Genomic DNA, 20,743 nt, shown 5'->3' on the forward strand with positions numbered 1-20,743 from the left:
GTATGATGGGATGAGCCGACTCTGAGATCCTTCAACGTGTACGGCAAGATGCTGGAGATCTTCTGGCTGTGGCCAGTGCACTCTTCTTTGCTGTGGTCTGCTGGGGGGGTCGGAGGGGGGGGGGGGGCAGCATCAGAGCCAGTGACACCAGCAGAATCAATAACCTGATCAGGAAAGCTGGCTCTGTCATCGGCATCAAGCTGGACCCCTTTGAAGCTGTGGTGGAGAGGAGGACACTGAACACATTGTTTATCATGGATAACTTTTAACATATAGTTAAGGCGTGTGGCATAGTGGTCTAGTGCGTTGGTGTTCGGATCAGGGGAGCACAGGTTCAAACCCCACTGCAGTCAGCATGTCGTTGTGTCCCTGGGCAAGACACTTCACCCCAAATTGCTCCACAGTATTGAGTATGTAAGTCGCTTTGGATAAAAGCGACAATTTAATGTAATGTTAACATATTTTTATATTCACGGTCCACTTTCATATTTTCAGTCTTTTGCTTCTGTTGTATCTTCTTTTTTGAAATGTTTATATTGTACAATTGTATATGTTCTACTTTATTTCTAATTATGTGCAATACTTTTACAGTTTTACATGCTGCTGCAACGAAAACATTTCCCAATTTGGGATCAATAAAGTATATCAGATCTTATCTTATCTTATGTGGACACCCGAAGATGACTGTCACCACGACCGTAACCATGGAGTCAACGTCTCTAGGACCAAATCTGCCCAGAACAGAAGCTAATATTTTTAAAGTAATTTTCTAACTTTCTAAATACTTAAGAGTCATTAGCACATGGGAAAAGTGTTTTAATGATCATGTTGAATAGTGTGTTTTATTACATGTGTTGCTGTTTCATTGAATGCAATGGAAGCCATGTGGGTCCAAAAAAGTGCAACTATAACCTAAATCCTATTTTCTTTTTTTTGGAATTCTTATAAGTCAACAAGAATGTGGCCAAGTTTTAGCAAACTTTTGTATTTATTTATAGATATATGCTCTCTTTTCCTTGAACTTTAAAAACGACCACAACTGACAATATCAAACAATTTTCTTTTAAATGAATGCAAAAGAGAGAAAGTACAGCCTTTGACATCTTATATGTATTTTAGGGTGATGTTTATTATAATAACCCTGTACCCATTTAACTGTAGGCATTACAACGCTGCTATGACATCCTCAGCTCAGCATCTAAATATTTCAAATCAAACTTTATTTCAGACTCACAAACTAAATTAAAAAAAAAGTTAAATCCACAACAATTCATCTTAATATAAAAAAAAGCATTCCTGTGTAGGATAACCGGTGCTTTCTGAGCCTGAATGAGAAGCGGAGCAGCTTTTCCTCGGGCGTCTGTATTGCTGACTCATCCAAGTGACACAGTCAATTTTACATCAGATGTCTAAGAAGCGCGTCACATGTCGGAGCGCCAGAGAACACAAACAGCTGGCTGGCACTCACAACTTTATTGCATCATTTAAAACCAATATAAGCCTCTCATACTACTGTTTCTGTAGCTGCAGCAAAGATTTGCTGTATACATGTGGTGTGCAGAAAGCTCTAGATAATGTGTGTATCACATTGACAGAGCACACACTAAACATATACTCCTGAGCATATTTTCAACCATCTGTGTAAAAATATTGTAAATCATCAGTGAAAAATGGCCACGTTTTTTATTTTCTTGCATGTCAGTAGAGGAATAATCCATACGTGAAACCGTGAAAGCTAAGTTTAAAATGTTATCGTATGCTTTAGCGTAAAGATTTCCCTTTACTGGATTCAACAGGTCAAGCCAAAGGATTAAAAAGCCCAGGTCCAACAAATACAGGAACTGGTGTCCACAGATGTTTTGTCAATACATGGTATTTTCCCTAAAATGAGACGCTTTTATCAATTTATTTTAAGTGCTTGCACTCCTTTATGAAATATATTTTTTAAAAGATTGTAGCGTTTGCGAATGTGAATGGAGTGAGTGGCATTTATATATATATAAATGCCACTTTGCCAATTATTGATCATAATTCCATTGTTGAGGTATACTAGAATAGATTTATATTGTGCAATTTTCCAAACTCACATTGGTTTCTCATACAGCATCTTTGTATCTCTGAGCTCCTGCCCCCCCCCCCTCCCTCCCTGTGAGCCCACTGTGCTCTGATTGGTCAGCTCGCCCACTCTGTTCTGATGAGATCACCACCGTTACAGCGGAACATCAGTGATTATGTTTTACAATGGCGTTAGCAACCAGGAAATGACACCAGTAAGGACAAACAGATGAGAATGCTGCGTGGGGTCTGGGTGCCGTGTTGGCGGGACGTTGCGGGGCTCGCTGCTGTGAGGAGCGGACAGTGTGAGCTGGGTTCATTTCCTGCTTGCTGCTTGGGGTCTGCGAGACAGCGAGACAGCGAGACATCGCGAATGGACGCGGGAAGGAGGGGATGCTGAGGGGGCTGCAGCACCCTCATCTGCGAGGCTCCACTAGCACCCGCACCCACAAACGTGGCGCACCTAGTGTATGCGCGTCACAGTTTCGCCGCTGCGAGGCTCCACTAGCACCCCACCCCCCCCCCCCCCCCCCCCCCCCCCCCAGCGCGTCATAGTTTCGCCGCAGAGAGAGTGTGTGTGTGTGAGGAGCTCCATGGATTGGTCCATTTGGTTAGAGTTTTACTCGCTACAGGGTGTACTTTGAGGGTTTGTGACTCTGCAGACCGTTTACATTCATAAAAACCTTCATAACACACAAGGGGACGGGTAATAACCGGAAAAGCATGTCATGGGACCTTTAAGATCTTCTTCTGTGTTATTTGGTTCCTGCTTGGTGTTCCCATCTGACGCTCCTACTGGCTCCAGATCCTCTGCCCTGCCTCGACCTACCTTCTGCCAGGTTGTCTGCTTGGACTGAGCTTACCTCTGTTGTTTACCTGCCCTGTCCTGTGCCTGCTGAGATTTGGCATTAATAATCATTACCCACTGTTTCTGGTTTCCTGTGTGCTGCATTTGTGTTCAAACACTGTGTTTTGAGCAACACAAGTGCCATACGGTTTACATCGGAGAGAAGGCAGACATCTTTACAGTCTGCGACTCACAGAGGAAGGGAAGAGGAACAATAATTATTTTTGTGAACTGTCAATAAAACATATGAACTATGAATCAATTATTTAGCCAATCAGCAATATAAGGGTTTCAAATCATATGATATTTAGTGTTAACGTGTCACACATTCATGTCTTTAGTAGAGGAACTTACTGTCTCCTGGACCCTGCAGACTCCTAGTCCATACAGTATGCCATCTCTCTTCCTCTGTCAGAAATGTTAACGCCACCCTAAGGCACCAAATGCACAGCAAACAGAGCGTACAACATGTGTGGAGTACCAGTTAGCGTCAGGGTGGTTGATCTCGGTAAAGAGAGGATATGACCTTGAATGGTGGAGCATTGAAGTGCTTTGTAATCATAACCTTTGGCTATGTATAGCCTACATATGCTCCAGCGCTCTGCTGAGGCAGCGGAGCAGGAGGATTTCTATAAGGGGCTCAGGAAGTGGAATTTACCCATTCCTGCATATTGTGGCTGTCATTTGAAAACCTTGTCATGCCAATTATCTCATTTTAATCTTTAATTCAATTGAAAGACGGAATTATCCTTCTGTTTGTCGAAGAAAAAGCCTTAAATGAATATTCTAAACTTCTTTTGTACATCTGACAGTATTGTTGATTTGTTAGTTCCTGGAAAGTTGCCAGTTTGGAGATACGAGCTCTTCCCTGAGAACTGGCTGTAAAGGATTGGACATGGTGGTGATTGAATATCAAAGTTTCTTCCAGCTGCAGGATGCTCCTCTGGAAATGGGCCAGATTTGAAAAGGCTAATTTCATAGGAGGGGAATCCCTTTTTATGGACTTTGAGCCGTTCTTTTGTTACAATAATATTGTTTGAAAGCATACTGTAGCGATAATTACGTTGAATACGTTAGCAGGACGGTTAACCCAGTAATTAACACAACCTTTCTTTGACTAGTGATCCTGTTTGGTTAAGTGCTGTTGATCACACTGAGATAATGTCATATGTATTTATTACTGGGAATTTGTGGGGCTGAGCTAAATAGTGCTTCTTCTATTTTAATCCTATTATACACTATTTAAGGAATGGGTTGACATTTGGGGCAATGTGCTTTTTTTGCATTCTTGCTGAATGTTGGACTGGAATATCAATGACCACTCTTGTTTCAGTTCTTACAGCTTAGTTTAGCATAAAGACTGGAAGTCAGCTATCATGGCTCTGTATGCATGCAGAAAAAGTCTGTATACAAACACCTATTTCTGTACGGATTAAAACGATGGAATACGACATATAACTTCAGACAGATCTAGGCTATTTGCTATCTGCAATGAGACCTTGAATAAATAAACCATCAAAATCCGAAATAACCTTAAAAATAAGTTATTAGCGACAGGGCTCCTGCTGAACTTTGACCTGCCAAAGAAGAGCCTGAACACACACTTTACCTTGAGCAATCAATAAAGCATAAATAACATCACTTTAGAGAAATAAGCTTATCATGTGACCATTGTTCCCTTAAAACATTATATATAAATCAACATTTTAAACCAAGAACTACTTTTGTGCCCATGAAAAAGAAATGTTCCCGGCTTGTGTTTTTTTTTCTCTATCCTCCGGCAGAACACTCGCGTTAGCTCATGATTAATCAGATGGACCCTCCAATACAATCGACATCTGACCTCTGACCTTTCAGTAAGGAGCTTCAGGCCATCTGAACTAAAACATATTTTTTTAAATAGCAATTGTATCTGATCATGTCCCATTTTTTTAAATGTCACCATCAATTGTTTGCTCATCTTAACTAATGAACTCTGGGTAATGATATGTTTTGACCTTTTTAAAGCGGTAAAGCCTCACCAGGGTCGCAAATTATCCTTGGCTCGAAATCCTTTATGCAACACATCCTTATGGTGTTATTGTAAGCTGCTGCCATTTGTTTGCATTTGTCCCTGACAAATAAACTAGTAAATACAATGTTTTACAGTTTAATGACAATTTATTGACATTTCCGACTGCAGGCATGATTTATTGTAGCACTAGTCCTTATTGCCACGATAGCTGCACGGCTATGTATAACAATGCTGGCAAACATTCAACCACCTTTTGTCCTGAATGTACTTGTTAAATCTCAACAATTGTTGAATGGATTTTTATGATATTTAATATAGACATTCAAGGTATCCAGAGGAGGTATCCCAATGCATTGTGTAGACCTTTTCTACCTTTACGGTTTTCAGTGAAATGTCAAATGGATTTTGGTTCACTGAACATTCATGTTCCCCTCCAACACATTCTCACTCCCAACTCGGCCTATGTTGACGTTATGTCAGGGTCCCTGTCGTCACTTTCCAACGCAAGGGGGGCCCTTTAGCGCCGATTTTCAACTATCAGGGAGTCCCATTGACTTGCATAGAGCTCCCTGAACGTTGGTAATAGACGAGTTGGGATCCATTCTCACAGCGTTTATCAACCTTTTTCTTACTCAATATCAAGCCACACTTATTGTGTTTACTTCTTTATTTTAATTGAATAATGTCGGACTTTTGTTGCCATCAGTTAGGGGGAGAGTAGGGGCTCAGAAAACTGAAATCTGTATTGTTTCATCGTTTTTTCCTTCTAATTTTGTATTCTTTTCTAAACCACACACTGTTATTTACTCAACAATAAGATACAATTATCCTTGTGTTTATTTATTTGTTTGATTATATAATGTCGGACTTTTGGAGTCCGTCAGGACCGAGGGTTGGAGCAGCTCATAGTAGTTGCTTTAGAGAATTTTACACCCGGAAGAAAGTATTCTCTCCGCTTTGCTTGACAAACCCTGTGATTAGTCCTCAAGCTCTGTGATTGGATGTTTGAGTGTGCACCGAGGGTTACGCTGAGCGTCAAACAGCACTTTGAAATGGGATGGAACCATGACAGACTATCCAAAACTGGATTTGAATGGGTCCACCACCCCCTCCCCCACCCCGTCCCCAGAACTACACATGCTGGCTATTGTGTGTTTTGCAACATATTCTATGGCACGTCTCTACTGGGAATTGTAGTTTTAAAAGACGTTTTCGTATTTCCCATAATAAGAAGTTGCCAGTATTAAACTGTGTACATCCCTGGAGGTTTAGGGGATAGGAAACACTCACATTTAAAACATATCATTAATAAATGCTTGTGTCCATAATGGGCAGCATCAATATACCCACATGACAGCTAAGGTCAGAAGAGCTTTATTTAACAGCTGGTCTTATGTCTGTGACCCCTCCTGTTGTTCATTGATAAGCCTGAAACATGCACTTGTCAAGGTTCAGAGGCACATTTTGCAAATATGGCAGTAGCCATCGATCATCTTAAGATGAGATATACCTTATTGATCCCAAGTTGGAAACGTTTTCGTTACAGCAGCATGTTTAACAGTTGTAAATATGCAGTGGTGTTTATTTGTAAATCATTTAGTATAATCACACAAATTCTGTGTTTTATATTAAATAATTCTGTGGTCTTTATTTATTGAATATTCAATACCTGACAAGGTCGGAGATGAAAAACTTGGGTCGCAGGTTCCTCAACAGTGCATTACAAGACATCTATCAATATGTGTGTACCTCCACCATTAAACTGTCATATTCTGCACATTTCTTATTCTATCTACCTACATCTTATAAGAGTATAATAAATATGTATAATATCAGTTAAAATAAGTGCTTCAACATAGTTAACATTGCAGGAAAGTTGATTGTCAAGTCCCAAATCAAATTATGCAATATATTAGACGTTAAGTACTTTGTCAGGCTTAATATAGATACCCCCAAAGCTTTTTTCTTATTCAAAAGAAGACCTTAACCTAAAGTATTCTTTAATGTTTAAATAAAGGTGAAATAGTTTGTCTGTTTTGCACATGCTCCTATTAATATCTTTGTACATCTACAATGTTATTGTAGAGATCACTTACAGTATCTTCATGATATTTTCTATTCTATATTTCTATCATTGACCTTCTACTTTCCCCCTATGAAAGTATGTACTAATTTTTTTATGTTTTCATCAAATATAATATAATTTCAACAAAACAATTCAATAACGTGCTTTAACCACTAGGCGGTTAAAGCACTCAGGTGTACAGTGTTAACACAATATGTTTAGTTTATGATGGATGTATTTTGTTATCCACACATATATTGTTTTTATATTTGTAACACCAAACCGACAGAAAAGATGGTCTTAACATAACCCAGTGGTTTAGTTAATAAAAAATATATTATCAAACATAATATTGAGTCTGCGTCTTTGATGCACACAGGAATAAACGCAGATCCTCCTCTGGCTGCTGCCTTGACCGGCACTTGCATTAGATCAAAGTCAATGCAGAAAACCCGCACTCACACAGGTAGGTGGAGGTGAAGGGAATGAGCACTTTTACAGCCTTTTTGGTGAGGTGGGGGAACTCGGTCTCCACAGACAGCCAAAAGTGTGCAAGTGTCACTTTACTCGTCTTTTTATCGTTGTTTTTTTTTCACGCTGCGCCTCCCCAGAAGCTCTCTGGCGCCCCCCAGCCTCACACTTTGAAAACCGCTGCCCTAGAGGATGTTAGGTCCACGGTGTTTACATGCTTATTTATACAATATGTGTGCTTATGCTAACATCATAAGACAAAAGTTGGTTCTGTGTGGTGTGTAGTGAGAAAGCGCTAGAGCGAGGGGGTCCCCCAAGCCAAAGCTCGCTTAGGGCCCCCAAAAGTCTAGGGCCGGCCCTGCATAACGTCAACATAGGCCGAGTTGGGAGTGAGAATGTGTTGTCCCCTCAGGATGAACACAAGCTAAACTAAGATAGTGAACAAGGTAAACACAGTCCCTGCTCAACATCTGCATGTTCCAATGACGCTGTTAGCATTTTTGCATGCTTACTTTAGCATTTAGCTAAAGTAAGCATGCAAAAATGCATACGTCTTCACAGCGCTGCAATGCTAACAACAGAATACTATTGCTGGTAAATTATTAAAAGTGAGAAACTCTTGATTCTTTATTAATGATGTTCTAAACATGAATAACTGCAAAATAAATCGTGCATTTAACTGGTTTTCTGTTTATTAGAAAGTGAGAAAGTTGTGATCCTGAATCAGATGGATTAACATTTAAATAACTGCAGATTTATGGTTTATGACCCTTTTAAGTCATTGCATTAACAACGTGAGAAAATCATGACTTCACCATTATAAAAAAAACTCCCCATCAAGAAAGACCTCCGGCTACCCAAAAGTTGCTCGTAATAATGACTTACAGCTCATAAAGAATTTATGAACCATCAATCAAACAATTCATGCTCATAACTTCCCTGTGTGTTATGAGGAGGTGGTACAGTAATGTGAAATATCTCGCAGTGCAGTGCGCCGCCTGACTCATGTGATTAGTGAGCGTGTACCGGGAGCTGCTGGCTCGGTAATAAGAATCATGAGGCGGTGTGCTGAAGCCCGGTCCGTGGGAGGGGTCTGCCACAGCTTCCCCTCTGATTGACCAGGGAGCAGAGCAGCCGGAGATGCGAGCAGCCACAGACGGGGAGAGAGGTAGGTACTCAGCAGACCGCATGTTGTTACTTAATAACCGATTATAGGCACACAATATGGTTGGAATTGGATTCATTAGCCTGTCGCATGTTTGCTAAGTGTTTTGAAGCAGCGATTGGAGAGGCAAACATAAGCGGAGCAGCGGAAATTATATTATGGCACTGTCTGTGTATTGTCTTGGGAGTGATTTAATACTTGCTAAGCTGTACTTTAAAATGCTTGCGGTGCATGCAGGAGAAATTATGCCTGTGCAAATACTTCAGATGCAGGAATAAAGTGGCTTGCAGCGACAAATTTTGCAAAAGAAAAGTCATTTCAGGTAGTTTAAACATCTTTTTGTGTGCGTGTTTCACTGACAGAGACGGATGCATGGGCTTTGCAAAACAGGAAACCCAGCCCCGTGCTCAAATGGCTGATCTCGAACTGTTTTACTGTCAGCCCGATCTGAAAGACACCTCCCCGGGTTTAAATCAGCAAAGTGACAACGAGGTGCTTCAGGATTCAGCACCATGGACAGAGACCCGGAGAGGCGCGCGTCCGGAGGAGGAAGCAGAGACATGTTTCACCCGCAAACAGCGAGCTGAGGATGATGAGGATGATGTCAACTTGATAGGGACAAGTCCACAAAACTGCACACTGAGTCAGAGCTCCTCGGGTGAACTTTACGAGGAGGATTTGGTGGAGGAAGATGAGGAGGAGGACATCACGGAACTTTACTTGCTGTCCGACGAAGACCTCTCCTCTGAGGCTTCGGGAAAGTCTGTGGATTACGGCTTCATCATCGCGGTGACATGTCTGGTGACCGGTATCTCTTTGGTCGCCATATCCTACACGGTCCCCAGGGATGTGCGCGCCGACCCGGACAGTGTTTCCGCCCGGGAGATGGAGCGGCTGGAGCGGGAGAAAGCCAGGGTGGGGGCCCATCTGGACCGCTGTGTCATAGCGGGGCTGAGCCTGCTCACCCTCGGGGGCGTGCTGCTCTCCACCCTGCTCATGATCTCCATGTGGAAAGGGGAGATGATGAGGAGGAAAGCCTTTGCGTATTCCAAACACGCAGCAAAGTTGTACGGATCCATTAATCTGAGAGCTGGCTCGGAATCCTGCTCACATGTGTCAGGAACTGAGGAGGATTTAGAAGTGCTCAGCTGAATGCATGGACAGAACAAGAGGAAAGACCCCGAAAAAGTATTTAGGAAATCCTACTAGTGCTGTATTGTAGTCGGGGATGTAGTGGGGGGTCCACCGCCCTTTTTTATTTCATTTCTAACCGCTACGTTTTGTTGGTATGGAAATGTTTAAAGGTCATGTTTTCATTTTTTCAAGACGGTCTTATTTCATTCCTCACATGCCTTTATGTACACTGACAGAGTTAATGTTAGTCTGTTATTGTTCCTTCTGTCCATGCCGGCCCTGAACAGATCAGTTCTTAGCCAAGCACACAATAAAAAAGTAAAGTTTAAATAAGGGTTTGAAGGAGCTCAGTAAACAATCCAAAACAGACCTGTAGTATATAACAATATTTGGGACTTTGCTGGGGGGGGGGGGTTCCATGATCCATGAGTTTAAAGTGAGGTGTGGCATTATATTCATGTGAGATTAGATATTGTCTTAGACTTTGGATATCAAAGTAGGATATATGTATTATCTTACCCAGGCTTTAAGACTACCAAACAGTAACGTGATGTCATTTTTCTGAAGTTACCAGACTGTTCTTGCTCTTAAATTATGTTTGCTTTGCCCACCCAGTCATTATATTCACAATGCTGTGATTATTTTATAACATTCTCATTGAGTAAGTTGTTTGTGTAGGCAGCCCTACAATATCGTGGCAATATCGATATTGGTTTATTTGAAGGAAACGGGTTGAATCTGGCCTTGAGCTGCCTTCAAATGACCAGCATTCGACCGGCTCGGCACTGTGTTTCAATGGAGAGAGCGGAATGATGCTGCTCTCAAAGTTCAAATTAAACTTCGTTAAACGCTGACCTTTCGACGCGCAACCAATCAGAGGACAACTGTATGAAGCGGCGCAAGCTAGCAGGGGAGGTGACCATCGAAACAAATCTTAGCTGTTATCACCGCAAGGCCCTGCGCCCAACCCTTCAGTGAGCCAGGGAAAATAAGTGTTAGTCATGTGAAGAGGGGATCTTTCAGTCATTTTAGTAACCTTTATTTAAATCACATTGACTAACCCATATAACGTAAGCCTAAAATGAACTTCAGATAATCTTAGTAATGCATTATTTACACAGAAATATGCATCATAATACACCTCTTCACATCCATCATGGACATCAGCAACAATAACAGCAACCAATAACTCTTTCACGTGCATACCAGAGTATTTTACCTTTTTTTTCTTTTAAAGGTACAACATGAAATTTGCTTACCTGAAATCCTGTTCAGTGTTGGACAGTGGTTTGCCTTATGATGATCTCTGACCCACCTTAATGTTGAACAATGCATTGCTACTTCTTCTGATGCCCCCATTCCAGTGGATGTACATGCCGATGCAGACTCTTATGATTGAAGGCCTGTGTGTACCACATGTAGCTGCAAGGGAAATAAATACTGAACCAGCAGCGATGTCACTGCTTCTGCCTTCCTTTTCAACAGATGTGCAGATGTGAGAAAAACAATTGCATGAATCCGTGTTCATTCTCGAAGACATTCTGTTTAATACAAATGTGACATGCTGGAGAGATGCTTGTGTTTGCTTGCTGAAACGCAAATAGTACTACCACAGGAGGTGTGATTAGATTTTGTGGTTGAGCACCGATGTCGGGAGAAGCTCAGTTTACGCCGAATACACTCGGGGCTTTTGACTGCAGATGTTCAAAAGCAGAGAGAATCAACAAACCCCGGGGGAAGAGCTCTCCTGGTAATTGGCGTTGGACTTAATTGCTCGTGGGAGGCCTGTGAATCAGTGGGAAAAATTAAAATAAATCCCAGAGCATTTTAACAACTGCCTCAATCAAGCTCGCTTAGCACGCTTATTAAAAACCAAAGCTGCAAAACTGGAGTGAAATGTTACATCGCATTCAAGGCAGTAGGAAGTAATGGATGGCCTGCTCTGACAGAAGATGCTGTGAATGCTCAGAGTGTGCAGAAAGCAGTGCTGTGCCTCTGTAATTGGGAGTGCTTACGGCCAGCAGGATCACATTATCCTCCACACGACCTTCGCTCTCTCTCGCCTCGTTAATCTAATTAAAAAGGCAGAATAAGCTGACCTTTAATTAAATATGAAGTTGATTCCTAATACTAGTATGTCTGGTTTTCATCACAGGTGTCTGCTGTTATGAGAGGGAAAGTTAGTTTGTGCTCACATTTTGAATCACACTCATCTGCTTCGGTGATTTCTTACATATCCCATATTGACTTTTCGACAGGCATCAGAGAGAACAGCTGCGAGCTTCTTGTTGCGTAAAGTACGTGGGATAGGAGAGCGTGGTATAGCAACAGAGTGATGAATATGAACATGAAAGTCAGCCTTGTGATTTAAAACACAATCTGCAATGCACTCTGGTCTGTTGAGTCTGTGCAGAGGCCAGTCTTTCAAACTGTTGCTCATAAATCTCCCACTTGATTCATTCAAGATTATTCAGTAGAAACAACTCTGACATCAACACTTGACATTTACCGCTGAGGACTTAGATAATCAGATATTTCTCTGTAAACCTGCTGGAAATGTCTTATTCTGTCATCACATTGTTACTGGGAATTACAGTGGACATAAGAGCCCTCGATATGAAATGATGACAACATAAAAGACCTCAAAGGTCTAATTGTCCATTTAAGTAACTAAACATTATATGTGTGGTTGTAGTCATATCTCACTTTATTGTGCTGAAACTATTTTGGACCACTGCTGTTTCAAAGTAAAAAAATGAAATATTTTAATCTTAACCCAAAAACTTGTTTTCAAATGAGTCAAAACTCAGCCAATCTGCCATCTGACATTCATTTATCCATCAATACATGTGTGTATAAGATCTCTTCTACATTCCCAGCATTGTCACTATGACCTAGATTTAAAGGGGCCCTATTCTGCTCATTTTCAGGTTCACATTAGTCATTTAGTCTCTCCTGGGACATGTCTCCATGCTTTAATGTTCAAAAAGCTCTTTATTTTTCTCATACTGCCTGTGCTGCAGCACCTCTTTTCACCCTCTGTCTGAAACCAGAGCCCAGTCGGCTCTGATTGGTTAGCTGGCCGGCTCTGTTGTGATTGGTCAACCTATTGAAGATGTCCCGCCCCTTAGCCTATCACGTACAATGTGTTTGAGCACTAGCCAATAGAAGTGCGAGTGTTACATAGTGATGTCACTATGTTAGGGAAGTAAACAAAGGAGTTCAATGGAGGAGTTTTGAGGGAGTTTGTGGGAGAAAAACTCCCTCTTTAGGGAACTTTGAAATTTTAGCCTCTGCAGACTATTTACATGAACAAAAACCCAAAGAAGACACGACTACAGGAAAGGCAAAACCCCAAGAAGCAATATAGGGCCTACTTAAAGTGGACCTATCATGCAAAATGCACTTTTGTACGTCTTTTATACATGAATATGTGTCCCCGGTGTTCCAGGGAAGTGTCAGAAAATACAACCCTCTCTATTTTCCTCCGTACCCAAATATTTTAAAAACGGGGCTACAACGAGCGGATACAGATTCCATCCGACCCGACGTCAGCCCGGAATAGTGGGCGGTGACGCTCCGCCTACATGGCCAACGCTCCACCTATCAGGGGAATGAGAGGTTGGCGTGGCATGGTAACAGCATGGTAACAGCATGGTAACATGACGCTCGTGCCTCGCCCCCCTCCTTTGCAGGGGGGCGTGGTCAGCTGCAGCTCATTTGCCACAGAATCAGCTCATGCAAAAACAGGGCTGGAATACAGCAAATAGAGCGAAATGAGGCATGGCTAAAATGCATGATCTGTTTGGTATTTTGAAAACAAAACTTTACAGACATGTTTTATATAGGTATGGCCCTACAATATATTATTCAAATATAGCATGATAGGTCCACTTTAAGATACTATTACTATTACTAATTAAGCATCTTTGAGTTAAAGAAAAGCGCTATAGAAATATAATTTATTATTATTACTATAACTCTAGCATTATTAAAACGAGCTAAACTCAGATTTGAGTAGTGTTTATTCTATTGTCATGAAACAGGAAGTCACTGTACTGTGGCTCACAACTTAAATATAGAACAGATTTGGAAAAATAACAAATAAAAGAAACTCAACAGCATACGGGTTGTAAAAGTAGACTTGCATTTGGTTTATTTATATCAGAATACATGGAGAAATATAAGCGTTTCACAGTAAGCCGTATATAGCTTAGAATAACCAAATCTGCTCATTTAGTCATGTTAGGTTGAAAGAATAATGTTATAAGCATTATGAATGAAGGTGTTGCATTGATTTTTCAAATCTTGTTAGTTTATGTTTACACTAAACATACATTTGAAACAAGTTGCTATTCAATTTGCTGATAATCTAATCTATTTTTTCTTCTTCAATTTAAATATTATAAAAGTAACATTAGCTTTGCAGCTGGCATTACATTTGTGCAAACATTTTTCAAAAGTAAGTAAGTACTGGTTTGTGTAATGCAAATTGTTCTAAGTGTAAATCACCATTTAAGACTACTCTAATTTCTTAAATGAGGTTAAGAGCTGGTGCTAACTGGTGTGTTTGTGTTGTGTGATCAAGGCTTGATTATCAATGGTGTTTCCATGGCAATGCATTAAAACAAACAATTCAACAGCTGCTGTCAGAATATAATTCTTTCTTATGTTGTTCAATTAAAAGCACACACAGTGCTCTCTCATGTGGAATAAACAGTCTGAGTCCAACTTTGACACATCCCAGGTATAAAGAAACAAAAGTACACTTAATATGCATCCATGTGCAAACCATTCATGTACTAAAAGTATATTATTGTTGATGTACTAACAATGTCCTAATTCATATATATTATACATGCGATTAAGACACATTAAAATACATTTAAGTGAACTTGACTTTAAGAAAGCATTAAGATGCACTTAAATAAGTATCTCTTTTATTAAGCTGTTCTTTCAGTATATTCAATTCACTTTTAGAATAGCTATTTTATACGTATTATAGATTTGGAATATCTGTATAATGCATCATGGATTTTGAAAATATATAATCAATAATAACTTTCAAGTTAACCGAAATATAATTAAAACACAATTGTAGTTGTAAATGTGTAAATATTGTATTTTTAAAAAGTACTGATTAGTTGAAAAGGCTCTACTTAGGTATATGTAAATGCATTGTAATAGTGCAGTCAAGTACACCTAACTGTGTTCGCACACACAGTACAATACACATTAGGTCTGAATTCATAGATACAGATACAAACACATGCATTTCGCTGTGATATGGAGAGATGTCAGAGCAACAGGCTGCCAGTTTGTCCAGCGTCAGGGAGCAAATGGGGGTTAGGGTCAAGGGCACGTCGGCAGCCTCCTGCTCCCAGTGCACACTCCGTATTATATAGATCGGTTCCCATGCCAATTCCCTACAGACTGAGCCGCCCTAAAACAATATCATATAATAGTGTAGTATTATAGTTTGATCTTTATTAGCACTCATGGTTACCATGAGGATGTTAAGTACCTTGTTAGTACCCCAGGAATATAAATATACTCATTCTCATAAAGTGTGTTGTTCTTTTTAAAACCACGGTTATGTCCTCTCAGCGTTCTTTTTTAATACCTGGGAACATGTAGGGCCTCGTTGCTTGTATCTGATGGGTTAGCACGGCTTGTTTCTCTTCTTGAGGAACATTATTAGTGATGTAAAGGCGCACACGCTGCAGCAGCTTTAATTGGTGTCTGTGTTTGCTCTGCCAGGGGACTCTCCCAGACACAAAATCAAACCTGTAATAAAAAACGACACACACACCCACACACTGCCAAAGCACTGAACAGAACCCCAAGAACACACCCCGACAGACAGACAGACAGACAGACAGACGGACGGACAGACAGACAGACAGACAGACAGACAGACGGACGGACAGACAGACGGACGGACGGACGGACGGACAGACAGACAGACAGACAGACAGACAGACGGACGGACAGACATACAGACAGACAGACAGACGGACGGACGGACGGACGGACGGACGGACGGACGGACGGACGGACGGACGGACGGACGGACGGACGGACGGACGGACGGACGGACGGAACACACACACACACACACACACACACACACACACACACACACACACACACACACACACACACACACACACACACACACACACACACACACACACACACACACACACACACACACACACATACACTGCCAAAGCACTGAACAGAACCCCAAGAACACACCCGACAGATGGACAGACAGACAGACAGACAGACAGACAGACAGACAGACAGACAGACAGACAGACAGACCACACACACACACACACACACACACACACACACACACACACACACACACACACACACACACACACACACACACACACACACACACACACACACACACAGCCTGGGGCCCCCGCCACCCTATGACTGGAGTTAGTCAGAGTAATCATTCAGGGCAGCTGGCAGCAGGAAATGGAATTGGATTGCTGAAGGGGTCACTGGGGTCAAGAGCCTGGGTGTGGTTGTGGACACTGGGGACCAGGAAGAAGGAGAGGCTTTACATCAGCATCTGGCAGACACTTATTATCATCTGTCATAACCACTCATCACCGAGCACAGAGAAGTGCACCGCACAGAACCCCCCCATCCCCCCCCCCCCCCGCATACTTTGTTCTGTTGGCTTAATACATTAAGAGTAAGATCATGCCTCCTGGTCTGAAATGCCTCTCTTGAACTATTGCCTTAAGTTAATGACTTATTCAATAATGATTCTCCGATTGTTGCATAGCAACAGGAGGCAGACTAAGTCTCAGCTCCATGAGAGAAAGGACTGAGAAGAGCGAAGAAAAAAGAAAGGGGGTGGGGGGAGTAGAGGGACAAGTTGGAAGTAAAATCACCTTCCACATCATTTATCAGCTTTATTCTCTCAGCTCAGAGGTTTTAAAAGCTGAAATCCTGCTCAAACTGACATCCGCTTCTGTCAAGCTGTCTTTTTGAAGCTGGAAGCCGTTCAGGCGGATATACCTGTGGCTGCATCTTAACACACTGAGGGAGGGGGGGGGGGGGTACCTGCAGGTGATCAGTTACAGTTAGAACGCTGGATAATCTGTGTTGACTTTGCTAGAAGCCTTTCATCAGAGGTGGAAGAGTAAAAGTAGTAAACGCGGCAGTCTAAAGATACTCCATTACAAGTTAAAGTTCCACATTGCAGCTAAATGTACAAACATCAAAAGTAAATGTACTTAGTTACATTCCAATACTGCCTTTAACTCAATCTATCACTAGGTAGAGACGAGCACTGGTTTGATCTAACTGCACATCTACTCATCTTATAACCTCTGTTAGTGCTGACGAAGTGAACCACCTGCTGTGGGCTGCGATGCTCCCACGTACTCATGTGCCTTTTTCTCTTCTCCTCTGGCCATCGTTTTTCCTGGAAGAAATGCAGAAGGGACAGCATAACCATAGAAACGGGGTCAGCCTGTTGCTACGGAGAAACGCCTGTGTGCCACGGTGGCTCAGAGTAAGCGAGCCAAAGATGCTCTTCTTTTCAATGGCAGCTGTGGAAACTGACACGTTCCTTCTGTTATACGCGGTAAGAAAGAGGACACACACTTCATTTGAGTGTCAGGTGGGTCGCTCTCATTGTGGGTCTCATGTCATACATCTTCAGAAATGTAAGAAAAGAGAGAAAAGTACTTCCTCTGCACTTTGTTTGGATCAAACATGAAGCTGGAGATTGCTGAATAGACTACTTAGGGTGACGTTTCACTGTAGCACAGCATTTTCAGCTATGGATGTCTTTATGCACACAGACATAAAAGACCTGGGTCAGGACTCCTGAGACCAGAGAGTCGCTCGCCTTGTTATCCTTCATTTTTATTGTTCCCTCATGTACTTCTTGTATATTTTGCTTGCTCGGCTGTGAGTATGCTCATGGTGTGAGGGAAATGGTCAGGTTGTAGGGAAGAATTAGAGCCTGGTCTTGTGATAACATGTTGTTGATGTTGTTGTATCCAAAACAAACCAATTATATATTTTTAAAAGACAGCCGTCAGAATTATTTCTGAATTATTCAAGCTTTTTATTTAAGGAGATAAAGTAAAACCTTTTTTTCTTTTTATTGTGTATTTGAACCCAGTTCTAAACACAGTTTTTCTTGTAAATGTTGCATTACAAATGAGTTTTCCTGTTATTTTGAGGAACTTTTATCACAAATGTGTCTGTATTATGTTTTATACTGTCCTTTGTAACAAGCATACACTTAACAGGCAGGAGTTAGGCAGCGCCTTCTTCTCCTTACTTGGCATTCTTCTATTAGCTATTTGGCTTGCCATAAGCTGAGATGGAATTTAAAATTCATAAGTTTCTTGCTTTCATTAGTGTATAATCACCTGAATCTAGGAATGGTTGATTTTCTTCAGCTCAGAATAAGTTCTTCATAATAGTGAACAGGTCTTTTTCATGGAGTCGGCCATGTTGCTTTGCCATGTTTTTACAGAGCGGACATATCTAACTCTTAGACGTTCTTTCAATGTTTCTACGCTTCCTGAAGTCCACCGTAGTTCTCTGATATACTTGTAGAACTCCATAACGCCACCCGCTGTCTGTGTTTTGTAAGTAAAGTCATGGTAAGGAAGCCCTCTGAGCAAGGCAGAGGTTTTAAAAGATACAGTGATACCAATGTTTTGCACCTGGTGGCACAAGTTATGGTGTAAAGGGAGGGGTGAGGGCAATCTGCAACAGCACCACAAGATGCCACCACATTTTACACATCCTACTATAAGTATTTTTATTTCCAATAATCTTATTAGATTACCCAAAAAATACATTACAATATTTTAAATTGTTCAATTTCTAAATGTGTTTATTTAGATACAAATATCAATTAAAAAATATATATTTCAAAAGACATAATGTGATTTTTTTTCTTCTATACTGGTTCTACATTCGTAATATAATTGAAATTATTATTTCACATTTACTTGAACCACAGTGATTTAGAAAACAGCCTGTATGATTTTCACCAAATCATCCAATCTCAACGTCCACTTACTTGATTTCTCTGCTCATTTAAACCACATTCAGAGTGAGGCTAAAGGTTAGGGGGTGGGTAAACAGAGTGTTCTTAGTTGGCACGGAAACAGCTCAGTTGTTATTATGTGACCTAATTATGGATCATAATGACAACAATGTATTTCCGTTGAGGAAAAACGGTTGCTATGGTCAAGGTCTAACTTCCACACACACAGACAATAAAGGGACACTATACATCACAATGTATGCAGAAATGCATTCATTTATAATGAATAACCAATAAAGAAGTGAGGAGCTTTAAATGTCCTTATACCCTCAGGAGAAGTGCTGACATATAGATGAAATATGTGGAGGAATGTGAAATTAAAAGTATAAAATGTTTTAACATACATTAGAAAATAATTGATTAAACTATGAATCACAGAACTAATGGAATTTTAATGTTAAAGTTTCACATTTAAAATGGCACCACTAATAGAGAGAGAAAAAAATGATGTAGCCTCTCCCACTTTGGGGGAGGGGAGGTCAATTAATCTCACAGCAGGACAGTTTTGCTCACCTTGTCCCTGATTTATGCTGCAATTTGTCCCACGTGCCAGGTTCTCATATACACCGGAGCAAGACCATAAAGCAAGCTTTCTACAGAATACTAATTCCATTTAAGTTGTTACTTAAAGGGGCCCATTCTGCTCATTTCCAGGTTCATATTCATATTTTGTTCCTCTACTGTGACATGTCTTTCTTGTTCAAAATGGTCTTTATTTTTCTCATACTGCCTGTGCTGCGGCACCTCTTTTCACCCTCTGTCCGAAACCAGAGCCCAGACTGCTCTGATTGGTTAGCTGGCCATCTTTGAAAAGTCCCGCCTCTTAGCCTATCATGTGCAATTTGTCGGAGCGCTAGCCAACAGAAGCGCAAGTATAACAAAGAGGTTTCACTATGTCCAATGGAGGCGGTTCAGGCAGGGGGGCGGGTTGGGAGAGAGACTACCTCTGGAGGGCACACAGGGATTTGAGCCTCTACAGACCATTTACATGCACAAAAACCTATATAACACATCACTGGACAGGGAAACCCCCAGAAAGCATACCAGAGCCTCTTTAAAGCTGAATGTAACTCTTCAGGAGGTTAGCCGTCACGCTGCTGGATGCTGACGGAAACCGTTTCTCAGAAACTGGAACAGACAAAAGCCTTGGATAGCTTTATTTGGACTGAATCAATTGAGTGCAATCTTTCGATATCAAACACTACGAGTGTTTTTGTTCTGTGACATCGATTGTGGCTTCTCTTTTTGTGCTGCTCTATCAGAATCAATATTTGTATATTTCTGGTGCCTGCACTGTGGCTTGTCTTTTGATGCATCTCTGTACAATTACCTGGAAGTTTAAAAATGGACTTTCCCTCTTTGATGGCTGCTTTTAAAAGTGCACTGCCAGGAAACAATATAACTCAAACTAAAGTGAATAAACTACTGAAAGGTATTGCTGGCTTGGTTTAGTTCCATGCCTGCAAGAAGTGATTTGTCTCAGATATGTGCAAAAATAATCTTCAAACCTCATGCCCACTTAATTTTAAAGGATTAGTTCACCCACATTATAAATAAACGTTATTATAGTCTTTTGACACATTTCTAACACTCACAGGGCAATTTATACTGCATTCAATACTCATTTTAGATTTTTAGGCTCATTTTCGTTGCATTTTTATGGTGGCCACCTGGTACAAATGTGAAACAACGGCCCAAAAGACTTACATCAGGAGACACGCGCTGCACTTTCAAAAAACGATGCAAATATAAAAACGCAAATGTGCCAAAACACATGCACAGCCTTTTTGCATTGTTTTCCAAACTGAAACACGCTTTGCCGAATGGAAATGTTTTGGGTCGTTATAGCGCGTTAGCACCTGTCGACCAGTATACATTTTCAA

General features: G+C 41.1%; 1 protein-coding gene across 1 annotated transcript; it reads left to right on the forward strand.

Annotated features, from left to right (window-relative positions):
- Positions 1-8,525: 8,525 nt before the first annotated feature.
- Positions 8,526-9,978, forward strand: LOC117478325 (transmembrane protein 74). Its single transcript, XM_034125323.1, has 2 exons — positions 8,526-8,620; positions 8,980-9,978. The coding sequence occupies exon 2, from the start codon at positions 8,990-8,992 to the stop codon at positions 9,767-9,769; it is 780 nt and encodes a 259-aa protein (XP_033981214.1). The 5' UTR covers positions 8,526-8,620; positions 8,980-8,989; the 3' UTR covers positions 9,770-9,978.
- The last annotated feature ends 10,765 nt before the right edge of the window (positions 9,979-20,743 follow it).

Source organism: Trematomus bernacchii, unplaced genomic scaffold (assembly GCF_902827165.1).
Source record: "Trematomus bernacchii unplaced genomic scaffold, fTreBer1.1, whole genome shotgun sequence".
Classification (NCBI taxonomy): domain Eukaryota; kingdom Metazoa; phylum Chordata; class Actinopteri; order Perciformes; family Nototheniidae; genus Trematomus; species Trematomus bernacchii.